Source organism: Nerophis lumbriciformis, linkage group LG21 (genome assembly GCF_033978685.3).
Source record: "Nerophis lumbriciformis linkage group LG21, RoL_Nlum_v2.1, whole genome shotgun sequence".
Lineage (NCBI taxonomy): Eukaryota > Metazoa > Chordata > Actinopteri > Syngnathiformes > Syngnathidae > Nerophis > Nerophis lumbriciformis.
Window position 1 is genome coordinate 1,245,001 of NC_084568.2, and position 22,500 is coordinate 1,267,500.

The 22,500-nt window shown below is 41.8% G+C and overlaps 2 protein-coding genes across 5 annotated transcripts in view; one reads left to right on the forward strand and one right to left on the reverse strand.

Moving 5' to 3' along the window:
• klhl7 (kelch-like family member 7) overlaps window positions 1-22,500 on the reverse strand; it is a 38,292-nt gene that overhangs the window by 14,709 nt on the left and 1,083 nt on the right. The window contains exons 2-6 of one of the 2 annotated variants that reach the window (XM_061983251.1): window positions 18,921-19,024; window positions 18,739-18,841; window positions 15,623-15,716; window positions 11,111-11,235; window positions 10,828-11,003 (exon numbers count right to left, since the gene is read on the reverse strand). In XM_061983251.1, coding sequence (XP_061839235.1) covers window positions 10,828-11,003; window positions 11,111-11,235; window positions 15,623-15,716; window positions 18,739-18,841; window positions 18,921-19,022 — 600 coding nt within the window. In that variant the 5' untranslated portion in view covers window positions 19,023-19,024. Of the gene's footprint in view, window positions 1-10,818; window positions 11,004-11,110; window positions 11,236-15,622; window positions 15,717-18,738; window positions 18,842-18,920; window positions 19,025-22,500 lie in introns of both variants that reach the window. The other variant, XM_061983250.1, reaches the window with a different exon arrangement.
• Window positions 2,443-22,500, forward strand: part of LOC133621249 (uncharacterized) — a 29,119-nt gene continuing 9,061 nt past the window's right edge. Inside the window, exons 1-3 of one of the 3 annotated variants that reach the window (XM_061983252.1) lie at window positions 2,484-2,534; window positions 10,919-11,049; window positions 21,391-21,513. The gene's annotated coding sequence lies outside the window, so the exon portion shown is untranslated. Of the gene's footprint in view, window positions 2,535-10,918; window positions 11,050-21,174; window positions 21,514-22,500 lie in introns of those variants that run through there. The other 2 variants (XM_061983254.1, XM_061983253.1) reach the window with 2 other exon arrangements.

The following is a 22,500-nucleotide window of genomic DNA, read 5'->3' on the forward strand; positions in this document are numbered from 1 at the left end:
CAAAAAAGCGTGTGAAAATCAGTGGTATTCAGTGAGGTAAAATGAATTAAATGCGCTGACAGTTCATTGCTCCTGCTAAATGAATTGCACTGAGTGGAGCGGATCACCACTCCAAGATGGCGGCCCCGCGTCTCGTCGGCGCCAGTAGGCAGTAGCGCTCCATGCTGCGTACCCTTATAACATGTCTATGGTTTTTAACAACATACCCGATCCTCGGCAACTTCCGGCGGCACGCTAATAAAATGGGCGTGTAGGTCTGAGCTCAATATATACGATTTCAATTCGCTCGAGTACATTTCCAGAAGATAAATGATGATACTGTAACCTATTTTTATGGACTTGCCTCTTTGGGATGTTAAGTTCCTGTTATAAGCTGTTGCCTTGAGCTCTTATTTTGAAGGCGCTAAGAGCGGAAGTGGTTTTGGTGGAGCGGAGTTTTTGAAAATAAAGTGGTCCTCGTGTAAAACTGGAACTCCGTGTTTGTTAGTTTGTAGTTTTATACAGTATAGGCGACATATATAAACCCTCGGTTACAATACGTTTGGAAATCTCGGTTTTTGTTCAGAACCGGTTCAGTATATACATTTTCCTGGAAACGCTTGCGACATTTTTTTTTCAAACGGTGCCCTTATCCAGTCTTCCGAGTGGAGATGACGTCATTACGCAACGCGGGCGGATTTGACGTCCGCTAGCAAAATGGCGGCATTTTTCAAGAAAAGATTTAAGATTTAATAGTTATAAGGCTGCTATTTCATCAGTAGGTCATACGAGCGATATGCTGACACATTTGAACATACAGCATGCAACTATTATAAAAGAAAGACGCGGTTAAACCGCTCCAATTTAATCCCAGCAGCAGGGAGGCGAGCACGTCATCTGAATACAACAGGTAGGAACTAACATCTGAATACAACAGGTAGGAACTAACACCTAAATACAACAGGTAGGAACTAACATCTGAATACAACAGGTAGGAACTAACATCTGAATACAACAGGTAGGAACTAACATCTGAATACAACAAGTAGGAACTAACATCTGAATACAACAGGTAGGAACTAACATCTGAATACAACAGGTAGGAACTAACACCTGAATACAACAGGTAGGAACTAACATCTGAATACAACAGGTAGGAACTAACATCTGAATACAACAGGTAGGAACTAACACCTGAATACAACAGGTAGGAACTAACATCTGAATACAACAGGTAGGAACTAACATCTGAATACAACAGGTAAGAACTAACACCTGAATACAACAGGTAGGAACTAACATCTGAATACAACAGGTAGGAACTAACATCTGAATACAACAGGTAGGAACTAACATCTGAATACAACAGGTAGGAACTAACACCTAAATACAACAGGTAGGAACTAACCTGAATACAACAGGTAGGAACTAACACCTGAATACAACAGGTAAGAACTAACACCTGAATACAACAGGTAGGAACTAACATCTGAATACAACAGGTAGGAACTAACATCTGAATACAACAGGTAGGAACTAACATCTGGATACAACAGGTAGGAACTAGCATCTGAATACAACAGGTAGGAACTAACACCTGATTACAACAGGTAGGAACTAACATCTGAATACAACAGGTAGGAACTAACATCTGAATACAACAGGTAGGAACTAACACCTGGATACAACAGGTAGGAACTAACACCTGAATACAACAGGTAGGAACTAACACCTGAATACAACAGGTGGGAACTAACATCTGAATACAACAAGGTAGAAACTAACACCTGAATACAACAAGGTAGGAACTAACACCTGAATGCAACAAGGTAGGAACTAACACCTGAATGCAACAAGGTAGGAACTAACACCTGAATGCAACAAGGTAGAAACTAACACCTGAATGCAACAAGGTAGAAACTAACACCTGAATGCAACAAGGTAGGAACTAACACCTGAATGCAACAAGGTAGGGACTAACACCTGAATGCAACAAGGTAGGAACTAACACCTGAATGCAACAAGGTAGGAACTAACACCTGAATGCAACAAGGTAGGGACTAACACCTGAATGCAGCAAGGTAGGGACTAACACCTGAATGCAACAAGGTAGGGACTAACACCTGAATGCAACAAGGTAGGGACTAACACCTGAATGCAACAAGGTAGGGACTAACACCTGAATGCAACAAGGTAGGGACTAACACCTGAATGCAACAAGGTAGGGACTAACACCTGAATGCAACAAGGTAGGGACTAACACCTGAATGCAACAAGGTAGGGACTAACACCTGAATGCAACAAGGTAGGGACTAACACCTGAATGCAACAAGGTAGGAACTAACACCTGACTGCAACAGGTAGGAACTAACACCTGAATACAACAGGTAGAAAGTAGGAACTAACACCGCCATCATGCTCACGCTATTATTTGTCAAATTGAAATGGATGCCTTCTCATTTCGAGGAACCTGACGAGGGACAGATCCTGACCTGCTCCGAGGTCATTCGTTGGCGCACCACTAGATGGAGCCAACGTACCTGACTGGCTCCGAGGTATTTAGGTGATTCCTTCTATGTCAGGGGGTGTCAAACTCCTGTTAATTGGGGGCCACATGGCAGTTATGTTGGCCCTCAGATGGCCACTTCTAACATTGAATGATATTCTTGCACAATTGCCTATGCATTTGATGATTAGTTTTTTTATGTACAATGTAGTGTTGTCCTGATACCAATATATTGGTACCGGTACCAAAATTATTTCAATACTTTTCGGTACTTTTTCTAAATAAAGGGGACCACAAAAAATGGCATTATTGGCTTAATTTTAACAACAAATCTTAGGGTATGTCAAGACTTAGTCCGGGGCGTGTGCTTTTCCATGATGCAACGGAAAGTTGGCTCGTGCGAGACGGGAATGAAGGTACATGATTTATTATTATCAAAAAAAGGAATAAATGAAAGCGCGCACAGTGGCGGAGAATAAACCATGAAACCAAAAGACTACAGCAAAAAAGTACAAACAAAAAAACACGCACAATGGCGGAGAACAAACTATGAAACCAAAAGGACTATAAATATGGAACAAAAACTTACTTGGCTTGGACAAGAATAGTTGCTTGAGGAATTGACATGGAAAGAAGTATCAGGCATGAACAGAGCATAAATGTGTTGTGAGGTCGTCAGCACGAACAACAGAAAATGAATGAACTTAAATACTATGGACATGATTAGTGAAAGCAGGTGCGTGACTCAAAACGTGAAACAGGTGCGTGACGTGACAGGTGAAAACTAATGGTTGCTATGGTGACAAACAAGAGTGCACAATGAGTCCAAACGTGGAACAGGTGAAACTAATGGGTAATCATGCAAACAAGACAAGGGAGTGAAAAGCCAGAAACTAAACAAAACATGACTTAAAACAAAACATGATTACACAGACATGACAGGGTACATGAAACATATGTTTATTATTGTAATTTAGCAATAGTGAACATACTAGAAAACTTGTCTTTTAGTAGTAAGTAAACAAACAAAGACTCCTAATTAGTCAGTAACATATTGTGTCATTTATACACCTATTATTTTGTACACATTATGAGGGACAAACTGTAAAAAATAATTATTAATCTACTTGTTCATTCACTAACATGTTGTATCTACACTTCTGTTAAAATGTAATAATCACTCATTTTTCTGTTGTTTGGATACTTTACATTAGTTTTGGATGATACCACAAATTTAGGTATCGATCCGATACCAAGTCGTTACAGAATCATACATTGGTCATATTCAAAGTCCTCATGTGTCCAGGGACGTATTTCCTGAGTTTTTAAACATAATAAAATTTTTAATAAAATAAAAGAAGATGTTGTGATGCCAAAAAATATCGACGTAATCATAGTAGTATCGACTATATACGCTACTGTACTTGGTATCATTACAGTGGATGTCACCCATGGCGTTTGTTTACATTGTGACGCCGGTGAGCTATTTTATCCTCGTACGGTGTGTAGTGAAGCATGTTTAGCTATTCCTCGTCCTCCAGTGATAATGGTACTTGTAAGAAACTTACTTTATTTGTCACCATGGAGACGACGAGGATTAGTGATTTAGAAGTAGCTAAAACACTGCCGATTGCGGATGGACATTAGCTGCTAGCTAGCTAGCCATGTCTTAAAGCACCTCTTCCTGAGGGTGTTTTCAGTGTTATAACTTCACCTTTATCTTTACTTTTTAGGCCAAAATGCGTCCGTTCTCCCTTTTCTGTCTACACACTGTCTGCTTGTAAGTACTCTGTGTGTGTGCGCTGCCGAACATGCTCCTCTGCGCGGGGGGAGGTGGCGGACCGGTACTTTTCAGAGGCGGTATAGTACCGAATATGATTCATTAGTATCGCGGTGCTATACAAATACCGGTATACCGTACAACACTAGTACAATGTAAAAAAAAAAATAATTTGATTTTAAAGTAAAAAAAAACTGACCGGTCAGTCGCAAAAAATGTTGCGGTAAAATTTACAGTGTTTTTTTTGCAGCATGATACTGAAAATGGAAAAAAACAGTACCAGTGTTTTTCACGGTACAAAACTGGCAGCTTAGTTTCACTGTGATATTTACAGTGTTTTTTTTGTTTTACTGTAAATTAGGGTTGTACGGTATAGCGGTACTGGTATAGTATCGTGGTACTCATGAATCAAAAACGGTACTATACGCTGTTTGAAAAGTACCGTTTCCGGGGCATGACGGCGCGTCGTGACATTGCTGCTTTTACGAGCAGAGGAGCATGTTCGGCAGCGCACACACACGGAGTACTTACAAGCAGACACAAAACTCCCCCCTATGCACAGCGCATGATCTGCGTATAACGAGGGGCGGCACTCTAAACATCAAAGGGCACTAGGGTTGTATGGTATACTAATCAATCATATCCGGTACTATACCGCTTTTAAAAAGTACCGGTCCCCGGCCCCCCCTTTTTTTTTTTCCCAACTTTTTTTATTGCCATTTTCAAATAGACAGAAAAAAGTGCAAGTCGAAACAGTACAATTTTAAAGTCAGTAAATTATTCACACCCTTTCCCTTAAAACCCAAACCACCCACCCCACTCAAGTCCCACCAACGAGGGACAAATGGCACAATTATATAACAAGTAAGACAACAAAGACACACATTCTCACACACACACACACACATATACGAGGCCAGAGACAGACAGACGATAAACCTAATAAAATAAGTTTCTTACAAGTATCATTATCACTGCAGGACGAGGAATAGCTAAACATGCTTCACTACACACCGTAGGAGGATACAATAGCTCACCGGCGTCACAATGTAAACAAACGCCATGGGTGGATCTACACCTGACATCCACTGTAATGATACCAAGTACAGGAGCGCATTTAGTCGATACTACTATGAGTACGTCAATATTTTTTGGCATCACGACATATTCTTTCGTTTTTTAAATGTATATTATGTTTATAAAGCCTGGAAATACGTCCCTGGACACATGAGTACTTTGAATATGACCAATGTATGATCCCGCCCCCCTTTTTTTAAACGGACATGACGGCGCGTCGTCATGACATTGCTGGATTTACGAGCAGAGGAGCATGTTCGGCAGCGCACAATCACAGAGTACTTACAAGCAGACACAGTGTGTAGACAGAAACGGGAGAATGGACGCATTTTGGCTTAAAAACTGACGATAAAGATGATGTTATAACACTGAAACACCCTCAGGAAGAGGTGCTTTAAGACATGGCTAGCTTGCTAGCGGCTAAAGTCGAGCCGGGATTAAAGTAAGTTTCTTACAAGTATCATTATCACTGGAGGACGAGGAATAGCTAAACATGCTTCACTACACACCGTAGGAGGATACAATAGCTCACCTGCGTCACAATGTAAACAAACGCCATGGGTGGATCTACACCTGACATCCACTGTAATGATACCAAGTACAGGAGCGCATTTAGTCGATACTACTATGAGTACGTCGATATTTTTTGGCATCACGACATCTTCTTTCGTTTTTTTAAATGTATATTATGTTTATAAAGTCAGTAAATACGTCCCTGGACACATGAGGACTTTGAATATGACCAATGTATGATCCCGCCCCCCTTTTTTTAAACGGACATGACGGTGCGTCGTCATGACATTGCTGGATTTACGAGCAGAGGAGCATGTTCGGCAGCGCACACACACAGAGTACTTACAAGCAGACACATTGTGTAGACAGAAACGGGAGAATGGACGCATTTTGGCTTAAAAACTGACGATAAAGGTGAAGTTATAACACTGAAACACCCTCAGGAAGAGGTGCTTTAAGACATGGCTAGCTAGTTAGCGGCTAATGTCCATCCAAAGTCTGCAGTGTATTAGCTACCGTATTTTCCGCACCATAAGGCGCCCTGGGTTAAAAGCCGCGCCTTCAATGAACGGCATATTTCAAAACTTTGTCCACCTATAAGCCGCCCGGTGTTGTAAGCCGCATCTAACTGCGCTAAAGGAATGTCAAAAAAACAGTCAGATAGGTCAGTCAAACTTTAATAATATATTAAAAACCAGCGTTCTAACAACTCTGTTCACTCCCAAAATGTACGCAAATGTGCAATCACAAACATACGTATATCAACATGGACAGAGCTGCGTGAAAAAAGCCACCCGGCCTCTTCGCGTAAACTTAAACTTACCTTAACCACTCGCTCATCTTTTCTTCATCCATCCCTTCGAGTTAGCTTTTTATGATGACGCCGGCTGGAAAGGTCTCTTTTGGCAAGGTCTTCCTTTTGAATATCACCATGGGTGGAAGTTTCTGGCCATTAGCATGGCAAGCTAGAACCACAGTGAAGGATGACTTCTCATTCCCTGTGGTGCGAATATTCACCGTACGTGCTCCCGTTGTATCCACAGTGCGGTTCACAGGAATATCAGTTGCTGTGAAATAGTAATCCGTGTGCGGATGGAGAGATTGCGTCTTTTCATGAACCGGATCCCTGACGCTTAGTAGGAGCCATTTTGTGGTCTTTACAGATGTAAACACACAAAGGAAATGAAACGTACGTTATATCCGCGCGCTTTTTCTTCTTCTACGCGGGCGGGTGGTTGCTTACAGTAGAAGAAGAAGCGCTTCCTGTTCTATGGGGGCGGGTGCTTACCTTGGCGGTTGCTTGCGTAGAAGAAGAAGCGCTTCCTGTTCTACCGGGAAAAAAGATGGCGGCTGTTTACCGAAGTTGCGAGATCGAAACTTTATGAAAATGAATCTTAATATTAATCCATATATAAAGCGCACCGGGTTAAAAGCCACACTGTCAGCTTTTGAGTAAATTTGTGGTTTTTAGGTGCGGCTAATAGTGCGGAAAATACGGTACTTCTAAATCACTAATCCTCGCTGGACTGGTCTCAATGTATATATGCAAAGCTTTGCAAATATATTACAAAATACCTATTCTGTCTCTGGTGGTTTTTCAACTCAGCTTTAAGTGTCGTAAAGAGCTTGGGAGCGACTTGTGACTTGAATTCCCTGGGAGGAACAACTGGTCCAAAACGCAACAGTGGATCTACACCTGACATCCACTGTAATGATACCAAGTACAGGAGCGCATTTAGTCGATACTACTATGAGTACGTCGATATTTTTTGGCTTCACGACATCTTCTTTCGTTTTTTAAATGTATATTATGTTTATAAAGCCAGGAAATATGTCCCTGGACACATGAGGACTTTGAATATGACCAATGTATGATCCCGCCCCCCTTTTTTTAAACGGACATGACGGCGCGTCGTCATGACATTGCTGGATTTACGAGCAGAGGAGCATGTTCGGCAGCGCACACACACAGAGTACTTACAAGCAGACACAGTGTGTAGACAGAAAAGGGAGAACGGACGCATTTTGGCTTAAAAACTGACGATAAAGATGACGTTATAACACTGAAACACCCTCAGGAAGAGGTGCTTTAAGACATGGCTAGCTAGTTAGCGGCTATTGTCCATCCAAAGTCTGCAGTGTATTAGCTACCGTATTTTCCGCACCATAAGGCGCCCTGGGTTAAAAGCCGCGCCTTCAATGAACGGCATATTTCAAAACTTTGTCCACCTATAAGCCGCCCCGTGTTGTAAGCCGCATCTAACTGCGCTAAAGGAATGTCAAAAAAACAGTCAGATAGGTCAGTCAAACTTTAATAATATATTAAAAACCAGCGTTCTAACAACTCTGTTCACTCCCAAAATGTACGGAAATGTGCAATCACAAACATACGTATATCAACATGGACAGAGCTGCGTGAAAAAAGCCACCCGGCCTCTTCGCGTAAACTTAAACTTACCTTAACCACTCGCTCATCTTTTCTTCATCCATCCCTTCGAGTTAGCTTTTTATGATGACGCCGGCTGGAAAGGTCTCTTTTGGCAAGGTCTTCCTTTTGAATATCACCATGGGTGGAAGTTTCTGGCCATTAGCATGGCAAGCTAGAACCACAGTGAAGGATGACTTCTCATTCCCTGTGGTGCGAATATTCACCGTACGTGCTCCCGTTGTATCCACAGTGCGGTTCACAGGAATATCAGTTGCTGTGAAATAGTAATCCGTGTGCGGATGGAGAGATTGCGTCTTTTCATGAACCGGATCCCTGACGCTTAGTAGGAGCCATTTTGTGGTCTTTACAGATGTAAACACACAAAGGAAATGAAACGTACGTTATATCCGCGCGCTTTTTCTTCTTCTACGCGGGCGGGTGGTTGCTTACAGTAGAAGAAGAAGCGCTTCCTGTTCTATGGGGGCGGGTGCTTACCTTGGCGGTTGCTTGCGTAGAAGAAGAAGCGCTTCCTGTTCTACCGGGAAAAAAGATGGCGGCTGTTTACCGAAGTTGCGAGATCGAAACTTTATGAAAATGAATCTTAATATTAATCCATATATAAAGCGCACCGGGTTAAAAGCCGAACTGTCAGCTTTTAGGTAAATTTGTGGTTTTTAGGTGCGGCTAATAGTGCGGAAAATACGGTACTTCTAAATCACTAATCCTCGCCTCCATGGCGACAAATAAAGTAAGTTTCTGACAAGTATCATTATCACTGCAGGAGGAGGAATAGCTAAACATGCTTCACTACACACCGTAGGATGATACAATAGCTCACCGGCGTCACAATGTAAACAAACGCCCCACTCGACCCCATAGCAGCGCCTTTTGAGCCTGAGGCATCTGAAGAAGAACGGGAGCAGACCGACGACTCATTTTTTAGTATGTGTGTTACCGGAGTAACACACTGAAAGGGGTGATCGTGCTAGTAACCTCTCCCCCAAATCATAGAAGAGCGAGGCTTTAATTACACACATAGTCCTACAGCCCAGAAGAAGACGCTGAGAGAGAGACCGTCGTGTAAATCTTCCAGATTTTATACCTATAGTACCCTGATCAACTTCTATATTGTATATCATTGCTTGAGACCAGTCAATATACTAAATGTTTCTTAGTTTTTCTTGCTTGTTTTCAGCATAACTATTTGTGTCATTACATTAAGTGACAAGTTTGATGTTTATCCCCGTTGAGTTACCTGAATTACTCTGATTTTGATTTCTGAAAGGCAGGATGTTATACCCAGTAGGATTCCCTGACGGACTGGTGTTTGGGCTTGCTCTACTGACCTTGTGTCTCAGTTCTTCCTTCCCTGACAGTGACGACATTGACATAGATTCCATCCGTTTATCTCCCATGTAACTATGCTATTAATTTTTTACTAGCTTGCTCAAAGAGGGGCGTATTTTAGAAGTGTTGTACTAGTGATAAAGATCTTTTTAGAAGATCTGAAGGGGGAATTGTCGGAGGCAGATATTTACATATATCCGAATTTAAGTGTTTTATTTCATAATCATATTACAAAACCGCTAGTGTTTTTCTTCCAAATGTGGTCTTTTGGTTGTCTGCAAAACTGTGTGCTTAACCTTGAAGTGAGGAATGTTAGAGAGAGAGATTATAAGCATGTGTTTTGACTAGAGAGACATGACTGCCAGGGGGGGAGGAAGAGAGACTTAAGAGAAGAGGGGGATTGGTCGGGAGAGCAGACCATCTTAGCGGGGCGATTGAATGTGCTATGCTGGACTGGTCTCAATGTATATATGCAAAGCTTTGCAAATATATTACAAAATACCTATTCTGTCTCTGGTGGTTTTTCAACTCAGCTTTAAGTGTCGTAAAGAGCTTGGGAGCGACTTGTGACTTGAATTCCCTGGGAGGAACAACTGGTCCAAAACGCAACAGTGGATCTACACCTGACATCCACTGTAATGATACCAAGTACAGGAGCGCATTTAGTCGATACTACTATGAGTACGTCGATATTTTTTGGCTTCACGACATCTTCTTTCGTTTTTTTAAATGTATATTATGTTTATAAAGTCAGGAAATATGTCCCTGGACACATGAGGACTTTGAATATGACCAATGTATGATCCTGTAACTACTTGGTATCGGATCCATACCTAAATGTGTGGTTTTACCGGTACTTTTTAAATTTGATCTAAATTTTGTACACTGCTGCTAGAATTTTAATTTTCCTGAGGGAACTCTCCTGAAGGAATCAATAAAGTTCTATCCGTCCGTCCGTCTATCTATCTATCATCCAAAACTAATGTAAAGTATCAAAGAAGAGAAGAATAAGTGATTATTACATTTTAACAGAAGTGTAGATAGAACATGTTAAAACAGAAAATAAGCAGATATTAACAGTAAATGAACAAGTAGATTAATAATCAATTTTTACAGTTTGACAGGTAGAGGACTCTGAAATCACACGGTCTGACAAGCCAATGTGTGTTGAAGAAGGTAAAAACAAACAGTATGTACCTCGTCCACAGTGGGCCGAAAGAGGTGGCTCTGGTGCAGCAGATGTTTGAGCTCTTTAACGCTCAGCTGCGAGAATTCCTCCATTTTGCAGACCTCGGTGAAGTGTTCCTGGAGAAAGTTCTGAGCTTCCGACTTCAACTCAGGACAGTCCATGCAGTCTGCCAGAGACAAGAATCCTGTGGACGAGCACAAATGATCATTGAACTATACAAACAGAAGAAGGTATTTATCCCAATCACTCTGAATGTTTTTTTGGTTTTGTTTTTATCATATAAGCGCTCACCTAAACAGTTTGTTGCATCAAGCTGTCCTTTGAGGAACTCTTCACAAATGTTCTTCAAAGGCTCAATCTGGTATTGGTTGGCAACATCCAGCAAAGACACGGCATTACTACGTTTCACTGAAGTCCTGGCATACACAAGCAATACAAAACATTCAAACGTTGACCAAGTTAGAGCAGTTATGATGTCAAATCAATATGTATCCTCTGAGGACATTTAGGCACATGCAAGTCCTCAACTAAAACATTTGGATTCTTTTTTTCTTTCGTTTTTACTTTTTTTTTTTGCAATTAATGTCAGTTCTAAACTAAAATACATCTTCTTCCGCTTATCCGAGGTCGGGTCGCGGGGGCAGCAGCCTAAGCAGGGAAGCCCAGACTGCCCTCTCCCCAGCCACTTTGTCCAGCTCTTCCTGTGGGACCCGGAGGCGTTCCCAGGCCAGCCGGGAGACATAGTCTTCCCAACGTGTCCTGGGTCTTCCCCGCGGCCTCCTACCGGTCGGACGTGCCCTAAACACCTCCCTAGGGAGGCGTTCGGGTGGCATCCTGACCAGATGCCCGAACCACCTCATCTGGCTCCTCTCCATGTGGAGGAGCAGCGGCTTTACTTTGAGCTCCCCCCGGATGACAGAGCTTCTCACCCTATCTCTAAGGGAGAGCCCCAAACTCATTTGGGCCGCTTGTACCCGTGATCTTGTCCTTTCGGTCATAACCCAAAGCTCATGACCATAGGTGAGGATGGGAACGTAGATCGACCGGTAAATTGAGAGCTTTGCCTTCCGGCTCAGCTCCTTCTTCACCACAACGGATCGATACAGCGTCCGCATTACTGAAGACGCCGCACCGATCCGCCTGTCGATCTCACCATCCACTCTTCCCTCACTCGTGAACAAGACTCCGAGGTACTTGAACTCCTCCACTTGGGGCAAGATCTCCTCCCCAACCCGGAGATGGCACTCCACCCTTTTCCGGGCGAGAACCATGGACTCGGACTTGGAGGTGCTGATTCTCATCCCAGTCGCTTCACACTCGGCTGCGAACCGATCCAGCGAGAGCTGAAGATCCTGGCCAGATGAAGCCATCAGGACCACATCATCTGCAAAAAGCAGAGACCTAATCCTGCAGCCACCAAACCAGATCCCCTCAACGCCTTGACTGCGCCTAGAAATTCTGTCCATAAAGGTTATGAACAGAATCGGTGACAAAGGGCAGCCTTGTCAAATATAATATAATAAATATAATTTTATTTTATTTTTTTTACATTTTGACACTTTTGAAGTGATCAAATAGTGTCAATGGGTTTAGATTAGTTAATTTATAATTGAAAACGTCCTATCAAATGTCACATAATTTGATCAAAAGGCCTTCAAAGGGTTGTCTAATCCAGTGTTTTTCAACCTTTTTTGAGCCAAGGCACATTTTTTGCGTTGAAAAAAATGCGTAGGCAGAAATGATTAAAAAACGAAAAACTCAGTTGACAGTAAAAAGTCGTTGTCGCAATTGTTGGATATGAATTCAAACCATAACCAAGCATGCATCACTATGGCTCTTGTCTCAAAGTAGGTGTACTGTCACCACCTGTCACATCACACCTTGACTTATTTGGAGTTGTTTGCTCTTTTCCTGTGTGTAGTGTTTTACTTCTTGTCTTGCGCTCCTATTTGAATGGCTTTTTCTCTTTTTTTGGTATTTTCCTGTAGCAGTTTCATGTCTTCCTTTGAGCGATATTTCCCGCATCTACTTTGTTTTAGCAATCAAGAAAATTTCAGTTTTAATCCTTCTTTGTGGGGACATTGTTGATTGTCATGTCATGTTCGGATGTACATTGTGGACGCCGTCTTTGCACCACAGTAAGTCTTTGCTGTTGTCCAGCATTCTGTTTTTGTTTACTTTGTAGCCAGTTCAGTTTTAGTTTCGTTCTGCATAGCCTTCCCTAAGCTTCAATGCCTTTTCTTAGGGGCACTCACCTTTTTGTTTATTTTTGGTTTAAGCATTAGACAACTTTTTACCTGCACGCTGCCTCCCGCTGTTTCCGACATCTACAAAGGAATTAGCTACCTGCTGCCACCTACTGATATGGAAGAGTATTACACGGTTACTCTGCCGAGCTCTAGACAGCACCGACACTCAACAACAACACATCATTTGCAGACTATAATTACTGGTTTGCAAAAAATATTTTTAACCCAAATAGGTGAAATTAGATAATCTCCCACGGCACACCAGACTATATCTCACGCCACACTAGTGTGCCGCGGCACGGTGGTTGAAAAACACTGGTCTAATACAATAGATAAATGATAAAAGAAAAATTATAATAAATAAAACATGTTTGGTATTTTTTGTAGGGCTAAGGTTGATAAGAAAATTTGGGCTGATAAACCAGTGATTTTCAACCACTGTGCCGTGAGATATTGTCTGGTGTGCCGTGGGAAATTATGCAACTACACCTAATTGGTCCAAAAAATATTTTTTGCAAATCAATAATCATAACAATGTGCCGTTGTCTAGTGCCTGTGCTGTGTAGAGCTTGGCAGGGTAATCTTGTAATACTCCATACCAGTAGGTGGCAGCATTGCTTTGTAGAAGTCGGAACGCGTCGAGGATGGTTTGTCGTGATCCCAATATGCAGAGCACAGCGGGAGACAGCGTGCAGGTAAAAACCAAAAAATAACAAGGCAAGTCCCGCTAGGAAAAGGCACTGAAGCATAGGGATGGCTATGTAAAACAAAAGTAAAACTGAACTGGCTACAAAGTCAACGAACACAGAATTCTGGACGACAGCAAAAACTTACAGCGTGTGGAGCAAAGACGACGTCCACAAAGCACATCCCATACATGACATGACAATCAACAATGTCCTCACAAAGAAGGATAGCGTACGCACAACTTAAAGAGTCTTGATTGCGAAAACAAAGCAGGTGCGGTCAATAGCACTCAAAAGGAAGGCGTGAAGCTGCTACAGGAGAACACCAACAAAACAGGAAGGGTCACCAAAATAACAGCGCAAGACAGGAACTAAAGCAACAAACTCAAAATAAGGCACGACAACCTGGTGGAGTTTCATTGTTTAACTTTTTCTGCTGGTGGTGTGCCTCCGTATTTTTTTAATGAAAAAAATGTGCCTAGGCTAAAAAAAGGTTGAAAAACACTGTGATAAACAATGTTATACACTGTGAGAAAGGAAATGGGTTTTTTGTGTTATTTTATCCCCCAAAATTTCTTTTTAAAGTACAATATTATTTATATTTTATTTTATTAAGCCCCAGCAGAGCACAGCAAGGGCCCTGTTAAAATGTCTGTGTTTATTTCAAATTCATCTTAATTGAATCTTATTTTAATTTTATTAACACTTTTTTTATTTCAATGTATTTAAGAACAGTAAAAAAATACAAATATTTGGATTTGGGGTATTGTCAAGTAACTGTCAGTGTATTGTACACTTGTAAAAGAATTTGACATTGAAATTAAAAAGTATATAAAAACCCTCTAAGGGAAAATCAGGCACTATACAATACATACTTGCCAACCTTGAGACCTCCAATTTCGGGAGGTGGGGGGTGGGGGCGGGGTGGGGCAGGGCGTGGTTGAGGGCGTGGTTAAGAGGGGAGGAGTATATTGACAGCTAGAATTCACCAAGTCAAGTATTTCATACATATACATATATATATATATATATATATATATCTCCTGAAAATATGCAAATAAAACTGTTTAGATAATTGATACTTCAAACTTGCATAAATAAATATTAAGGAATATAACATAACTTGGCTTCTGAGAGCTTCAAAATGTAATGAATAAAATGCTAAAGTTGTTGATAAACAAGCAATTATTTTAATAATTAAATATGGTCATTTTAAATGAATTATTATGATAATTTAAAATTAATTATTTCAAATATGTTTATTTTAATGTATAATTCTAATGGCTGGATGTAAAAAGGAGTCAGAAAAAATACAAATAAAAATACAATTAATTTTGATGTTTTTAGCAAAATATAGTAAAAAAAAATGTAATTAATAAATATATTTATTTTCAGGTAAGATAAACATAATACAATTTATCTCTAGTCTGGATGATTTAGTTCTTGTCACCCTGTTGTCCTCCCGTCTTGAATAAAGGCTGTCCTCACTCAGGTCCGCATGGAGCTGGAGGGGGCGTGGCCTCCAGCTCCGGCTGAAAATCGGGAGATTTTCGGGAGAATATTTGGCCCGGGAGGTTTTCGGGAGAGGCGCTGAATTTCGGGAGTCTCCCGGAAAATTCGGGAGGGTTGGCAAGTATGATACAATAACACTAAGAAATATGGCTAAAAAAACAGAAAAACTGTACTAAAAGGACAAAAAAGTCAGCCTGTGTCCCGATGGTTAAATAGTTCTTTAAAGCCTAAATATAGTGTACCAAAATTGGTACAATTTAGAGTTGAAGCAACATTTTCAACCTAAAATATGCTGAATAGTCAAGATTTGGTTTGCATGTGAGTGTTTTTTTTTGTGCTTTTTTTATTTTTCTTACTCAGCCGTGTAGATAAATTCTAACATCAATTCAATGACCTCAGGCTCAGCACTCTGAAGTTCCACCTCACGGGACTTGGACTCCTTCATACTGCCTAGAAATCGGGAGAAAAATTCAAATAGTGAGCTGTTTTTTGTTGTCATTTTTAATATTGTATATGCCAGTGACGCGCAGTCACTAGAGGCACCTGCCATCATGGAAAGAAAAAAAATGTAAAAAGAAAAAAAATTAATTAAATTGTTAAATGTATCCAGTGATTATACTATAAAGTTATTTTCCATTTAACTTCACCAGTTTTAGATTATTTTTATTCAAAATCGCTGAATTTTCACATTTGCCGTTCAAATACTGAGAAGAGACGGTGCGGTGATCAGCAGCCAGTTGAGGCACGTCACTCAGTGCCTCAACATGGATTGCGGACTCGGCTAACTGCTGGCCTGCTGTGCAGTGAGACCGTATTGCTATATGAATTATATTATACATTTCCATAGTTTAGTTAGCTGAAGTATATAATGTACAGTGTATTTTGTCAACAACTGTATGTGTGTAACGTATTTCTTGTGCTGAGCGATCATAAAACTGCTGCGAAGACGCACTGTGTGAGGCTCGCAGTAATCCCGCCTCCTGGTGGTAGAGAATGCACCCCCTGACGGGAGTGTTATATCAACTAAAGCCCACACTTAAACTTTCCACGTGCAAGATTGAATCTATTTAAAAAAGTTATTTAATAAGAAGCCAAAAAGTGCAAAAACAATAATGAGCCGTGAACGACTGCAGGGACACAACATTAGGTACACCTGCAGACTGCAGCACGGATTTCATATTTCATTCATTCACAACTCCTCCAACACGAACATTATTGTTTTTGCACTTTTTGGCTTCTTATTGAGCTGCTGCATTTTTTGGTTGGGTTGTTTATTTCTTTTGAGTAACTTACTTCTACATTTCTAGAAGGGGAGGAATGTAATAGAGTGATCTATGTTTGTCTGTTGCCATCTCCTGGTGAATGTTGGCTATAGTGTACTGTGGTTACTTTTTGGTTGGCCAACGATTTACGTGGTGTTGCGCACCTGATGTCAAGTGTGTTGAGTCTGTTCTGAAGTCTACAGTAAAGAGACGTACTTCATCACCTCACCTGATTATTGCCTCCAACTCAATATATTACATAAAGGTAAGACCATAATTACGTTTTTTTTAATTAAATGTGCTTTTTTGTGTGCTACAGTTTGTATGTGTAAAGTTAAAGTTAAGTTAAAGTATCAATGATTGTCACACACACACGAGGTGTGGTGAAATTTGTCCTCTGCATTTGACCCATCCCCTTGATCACCCCCTGGGAGGTGAGGGGAGCAGTGGGCAGCAGCGGCGCCGCGCCTGGGAATAATTTTTGGTGATTTAACCCCCAATTCCAAGCCTTGATGCTGAGTGCCAAGCAGGGAAGAATGCTGGTATGAGCTTTTAAACATAACCCGTTAACTGCTGCCAATCAAATGGTGAATAAGATACTCTTTAGGGTTCATATGTTTGTAAATCTGACTGTGATGAAGTCAGTGCCTCACCAGCCATCAACCTCACCGCACGTCACTGGATTGTAGGTGGGTTTATTTTGTACCCTTCGCGTTCATATTTCACTGTTTGTTGCATTTTTGTTGCGTTTCACTTGATTGTAAAATATGTCGATCGAAAGGGGGTGTGACATTCATATTTTGTCAATATTCAGTGTTTTATCCTTCATAGAAAAATTTAAAATTCTATTACGTTTTTTAAGGTGGTCTGTCATAACGTTTTTAGCATTCAATCAGACATTATTGTGAGGTTTGTCAGGCTTGCCCCTGACAGTTTGGTTGTGTTTTAGTTTTTCCTCTGTGTGTGTGTAGTATTTCCTGTCAGCGCTCTTGTTTTGGTTCTGTTTCCTGTTTGTCTCCCTGAGTGCTGTGTCCCCTCAGCTGTGGCTGATTGGCACCTGGCCACACCTGGTGTCAATCAGCCAGCTGCTATTTAAACCTGCCTTCCCCTCCAGTCACTGCTGGATTATTGTCATTGTCGCTAATACTTGTTGTCACTACTACCTGTCATAATAATTGTTGTTGTAGCTCTGTCTACTTTTGTTCACTCTGCTCTTGTCATAGTTCCTTCGTGTCACAGTAAGTGTTTTTTGTTTCTTGTCGACAGTTAGCTTTTGTGCTATTTTAGTTCATAGCCAAGTTTGTTCTCCGCCTTGTGCGCGCCTTTTGTTTGTACCCTTTTGTTTGTTTTTTTGCCATAGTGTTTAATTAAATCATGTTTTCTCGCTTAATGCCTGCCGTCATCTCTGCATCTTGGGGTTCGTCACCAACACACCCTGACAAGGTTTTGTATTAGTATTCCTAAAAATAGATATACCGGCCCCCAGACACATTTTTTTCTCTAAATGTGGCCCCCCGAGTGAAAATAATTGCCCAGGCCTGATGTAGGAGATGGTCTGAAACCGAGTTGCCCATACTCTCTCTCTATAAGGCTCTAATAAAGGATATTTAGATCTCTTCGGGGTGTCATCTTTATCAAACACACCAATTGTTATGAAAGTCTTACCTGTTGCTTCATAAGCTCCTCCCACATCCTATGAGACAGCCTAAAATCCTTCAAAATGTATCATTGCCCATCGGTCCAATATCTGTGATTTAAATTTAGGCTCATTTGGTCAAGGTCTCGAGGAGGAGTTTGTCAAAATATAACCTATGGTTTTCACCTAAAATGGCCTTTCCGAAACCAAAATGGTAGACTTCTGGTTTGATTTTTAGATTTTGGGTTCTTGAGACTTTTTTGTTCGTCCGGTCATTAAGACTTCTCCACTGGAGTTTGGGCACTTGGGACCGCTAAAGTTTCAAATGTGTCACTCGGGCTTGATGTGCTTGGTGAGTTAACACAGGAAATTTGTAATAATAGTAATAATAAGCATTGCGGTTTAATGATCACTTGGTACTCAGGCACTAAATATCCAAAACAATAACCAAATCATTGCACATTGTTCAGTTTATAAATGTACTTATCTGTATCATACACTACGGTAAAGACAATGTCCTCAGTATTTAGCCAGTGACAAGAAGGTCAAAGTGCGTGCATGTGTGAAAACTTACTAGTGAACATGATGTTGAAGAATTGGCTAGTAGCCGCCAGCACTACTTTGTGGGCAGGAAAACATTTCCCTTTTACCACAAGTACTACGTCACAGTAACTGCCCTGCAATTAAAACATAAATGCATGTGTCAATGCTTCAAAAGATGCAGGACTTGCTTGCACATTTGTAGCCTTTCCCCACCTGCTTTCTTAGGCTGTCCATGGCTCCCATTGTCCTGCTCAAGAGTTTGGAATTTTTGCCGACACAATCATTCCTCCTCTTCTTCTGGGAGCTTGAAGCCATTTCTGGGGAAGACAACAGTTGTCCTAATCGATCAGGCAAATGGAAGCAACCTTTGGCTCATTCTCAAAACAACTGACTCAAACAAGTTGCTTACACTTCTCAAAGACACCAACCAGTGGGTATAAAAGGTGGATAATTACAGAAGTCAGAAAACCTCAGCCATGCACACAACCACAAGCTATACCCACAGAGACCATCCCAGGTATACACCGAGATGGGGCTCCTCTTAGACCCATTGTTTGCAGCATTACTTCTGATACTTACAATATTGCTCAGTATGTGGCCAATATCTTAGCGTCTTTGGTTGGCAAAACGCCACATAATTGTCCAAAATCCCATGGACTTTGTGGAAAAGATCAGAGACCTGAAACTAGACAGCAAAGAAACCAGGGTTTCATTTGATGTCCCCTCCGTGTGTACCTGTACTCCGACCCAGGCTTCATTAGAGACTGTGAGACAACGATTACTGCTTGATCACCAGAATATCGACGAGATCTGAACAATAAATCTATGAGCATGAACTGATAAAGCCTGCTCAGATGAGAGGCAAATCATCTTCTAAGACAAACTGAACGGTCTAGTTGCGATCGATTGAATGTCCTGAGAGTACAATGACCTGGATGAATGAGAACATGGATCGACGTGCTTGATTACACCTCTAGGACAGATTTGCTGAAACTTTGCCGAAACACTACATAATTTCAATTCATGAAAAAACATTTACAGACAAAAACATGGTTGTTTTAAGGGTTCACCCGTATCATAGAGGACACAGATTAGATAAATAAATGATAAATGGGATATACTTGCATAGCGCTTTTTCTACCTTCAAGGTACTCAAAGCGCTTTGACAGTATTTCCACATTTACCCATTCACACACACATTCACACACTGATGGCGGGAGCTGCCATGCAAGGCGCTAACCAGCAGCCATCAGGAGCAAGGGGTGAAGTGTCTTGCCCAAGGACACAACGGACGTGACTAGGATGGTAGAAGGTGGGGATTGAACCCCAGTAACCAACAACCCTCCGATTGCTGGCACGGCCACGCTACCAACTTCGCCAAGATAACTCTTAGCTCTTTCAGGGGAAAAGCACAAATGCATTGGTAGAGATAGATGGATGGTTACTTAATCTTCTTCACTTCTGCCAGAGCATAGGGTTTCTTCACCTACTCAGTGGTTTAGTGGCTAGAGTGGCCACCCTGAGATGGGTAGGTTGTGAGTTCAAACCCCAGCCGACTCATACCAAAGACTATAAAAATGGGACCCATTACCTCCCTGTTTGGCACTCAGCATCAAGGGTTGGAATTGGGGATTAAATCACCAAAAATGATTCCCGGGCGCGGCCACCACTGCTGCTCACTGCTCCCCTCACCTCCCAGGGGGTGAACAAGGGTGATGGGTCAAATGCAGAGAATAATTTCGCCACACCTAGTGTGTGTGTGACAATCATTGCTACTTCAACTTAACTTTAACTTCAGCAGGCTTGGTTTTATGTTTCCCTCTTTATTTGTTCCCACATCATGCCAATCTCCTAATGATTTTCTGTGACACTTCTCCCCCACAATTGCTTGGGTCGTCCTCTTTTCCTTTTTCCCCTGAAGGTTCCACTCTAGGGCCTTCCATGTGGTGTTTTGTCATTGTTTTTCCTAGAGTGTGCCCGATCCACCGCCATTCCTCCGCCTGATAGTCACTTCGACCCTCTCCCGTTCTCTGCACTGCAACAGGTTGTCATTATCTACTACATTGGACCAAAAAATATCTGAAATGTATCCGAAACTGCGATTGATAAGCGAAATGTATGTAGCTCTCCAGACGCTTGAACTTTTCTTCACCTTCCTCTGACCAGTAGTGGTGACAATACTGCACAAATAGGTCAAGGTAGTTACTGGTTCTAAACATTGACCTTTGCACATTATCCTGTATTTTCCTCATTTCTTTGGTCTTCGTTCACTTTCACTCCAACGTTGGAAGCTTCAACCTGCAGTGATTCAAACTTCTGCCAGTAATGTGAAGCAACTTGAGGGTTTCCAGGTTCCTGATAGTTTGTGGTTAGCGCCTTGCATGGCAACTTCCGCCATCAGTGTGGGAATGGGTGACTCTGATGCATAATGCAAAGCGATTTGGGTATCATTTCAGGTATTAATGGAATCTACTGTTGATGCGAGAGGTGAATAGGCAGTCAAGACATTTGCCGAGGTGGGTCTTCAGGTGAGAATGAAGACCCATTCGGTGATCTGTATGCCTGACCAGCACAAGAGTTTTTAAAGTGATAAAGGTGTGCAGACCATTCTCCGCCCTCTCGCCTACCGATGCTTGATGTCCAAGAGGTGCACAAACTACCACATGTAATACGGCCCCGGCAGATGCAGCTTTGTTGTTTGGAGTATCCGTCTCCTTCGAAGACTTCTGGCCAAGGTTGTTCAGCACTTCCTGCTCTGCGAGATGACACCCAATGACTCACCTCAGTCAGCACCCTTTCATTCCAGGTATAGTAAAGCGCGATATAAATACAGACCATTTATCCGTTAGGAACTTCAGGTGTGAAGCAGAGTAAATTTACTGATGTAAACAAAGTCAACTTAATTCCAGTCTTAGTTATCCATAGGGAGGCTGTTATGCAACAGAACAACATTAAAATCAACAGTATAATCAGTTAAAATAATTTTATCCTCATGCAAAAGAAAAGCCTGAACCGGATTTGAAAAGATTGGTATTGTACTGTTTACATTGACATGATCCATTTGAAATGACCTGCAGTAAGACATAGCCTTAGACTGAGAACACGTGTCCTTTTACCAAATTCTGAGCACAGCAAACCGTTCCAGCTTTTGTAATTACCGGATGCATATTAACGAGTGTTAACTAATGCGGTTTATTGGGCTGGGTATCTGGGCAACACACAATTCGATTCAGAATCGATTCTCTATTCAAAACGATTCTCAATTCAAAATCTATACTTTTTTAATAACATTGGATGCCAGTTCTACATTCCTCCATAAAATAGATACACAGTTCTGATCCATCCATCCATCCATCTTCTTCCGCTTATCCGAGGTCGGGTCGCGGGGGCAGCAGCCTAAGCAGGGAAGCCCAGACTTCCCTCTCCCCAGCCACTTCGTCCAGCTCCTCCTGTGGGATCCCGAGGCGTTCCCAGGCCAGCCGGGAGACATAGTCTTCCCGACGTGTCCTGGGTCTTCCCCGCGGCCTCCTACCGGTCGGACGTGCCCTAAACACCTCCCTAGGGAGGCGTTCGGGTGGCATCCTGACCAGATGCCCGAACCACCTCATCTGGCTCCTCTCCATGTGGAGGAGCAGCGGCTTTACTTTGAGTTCCCCCCGGATGACAGAGCTTGTCACCCTATCTCTAAGGGAGAGATCCGCCACCCGGCGGAGGAAACTCATTTCGGCCGCTTGTACCCGTGATCTTGTCCTTTCGGTCATAACCCAAAGCTCATGACCATAGGTGAGGATGG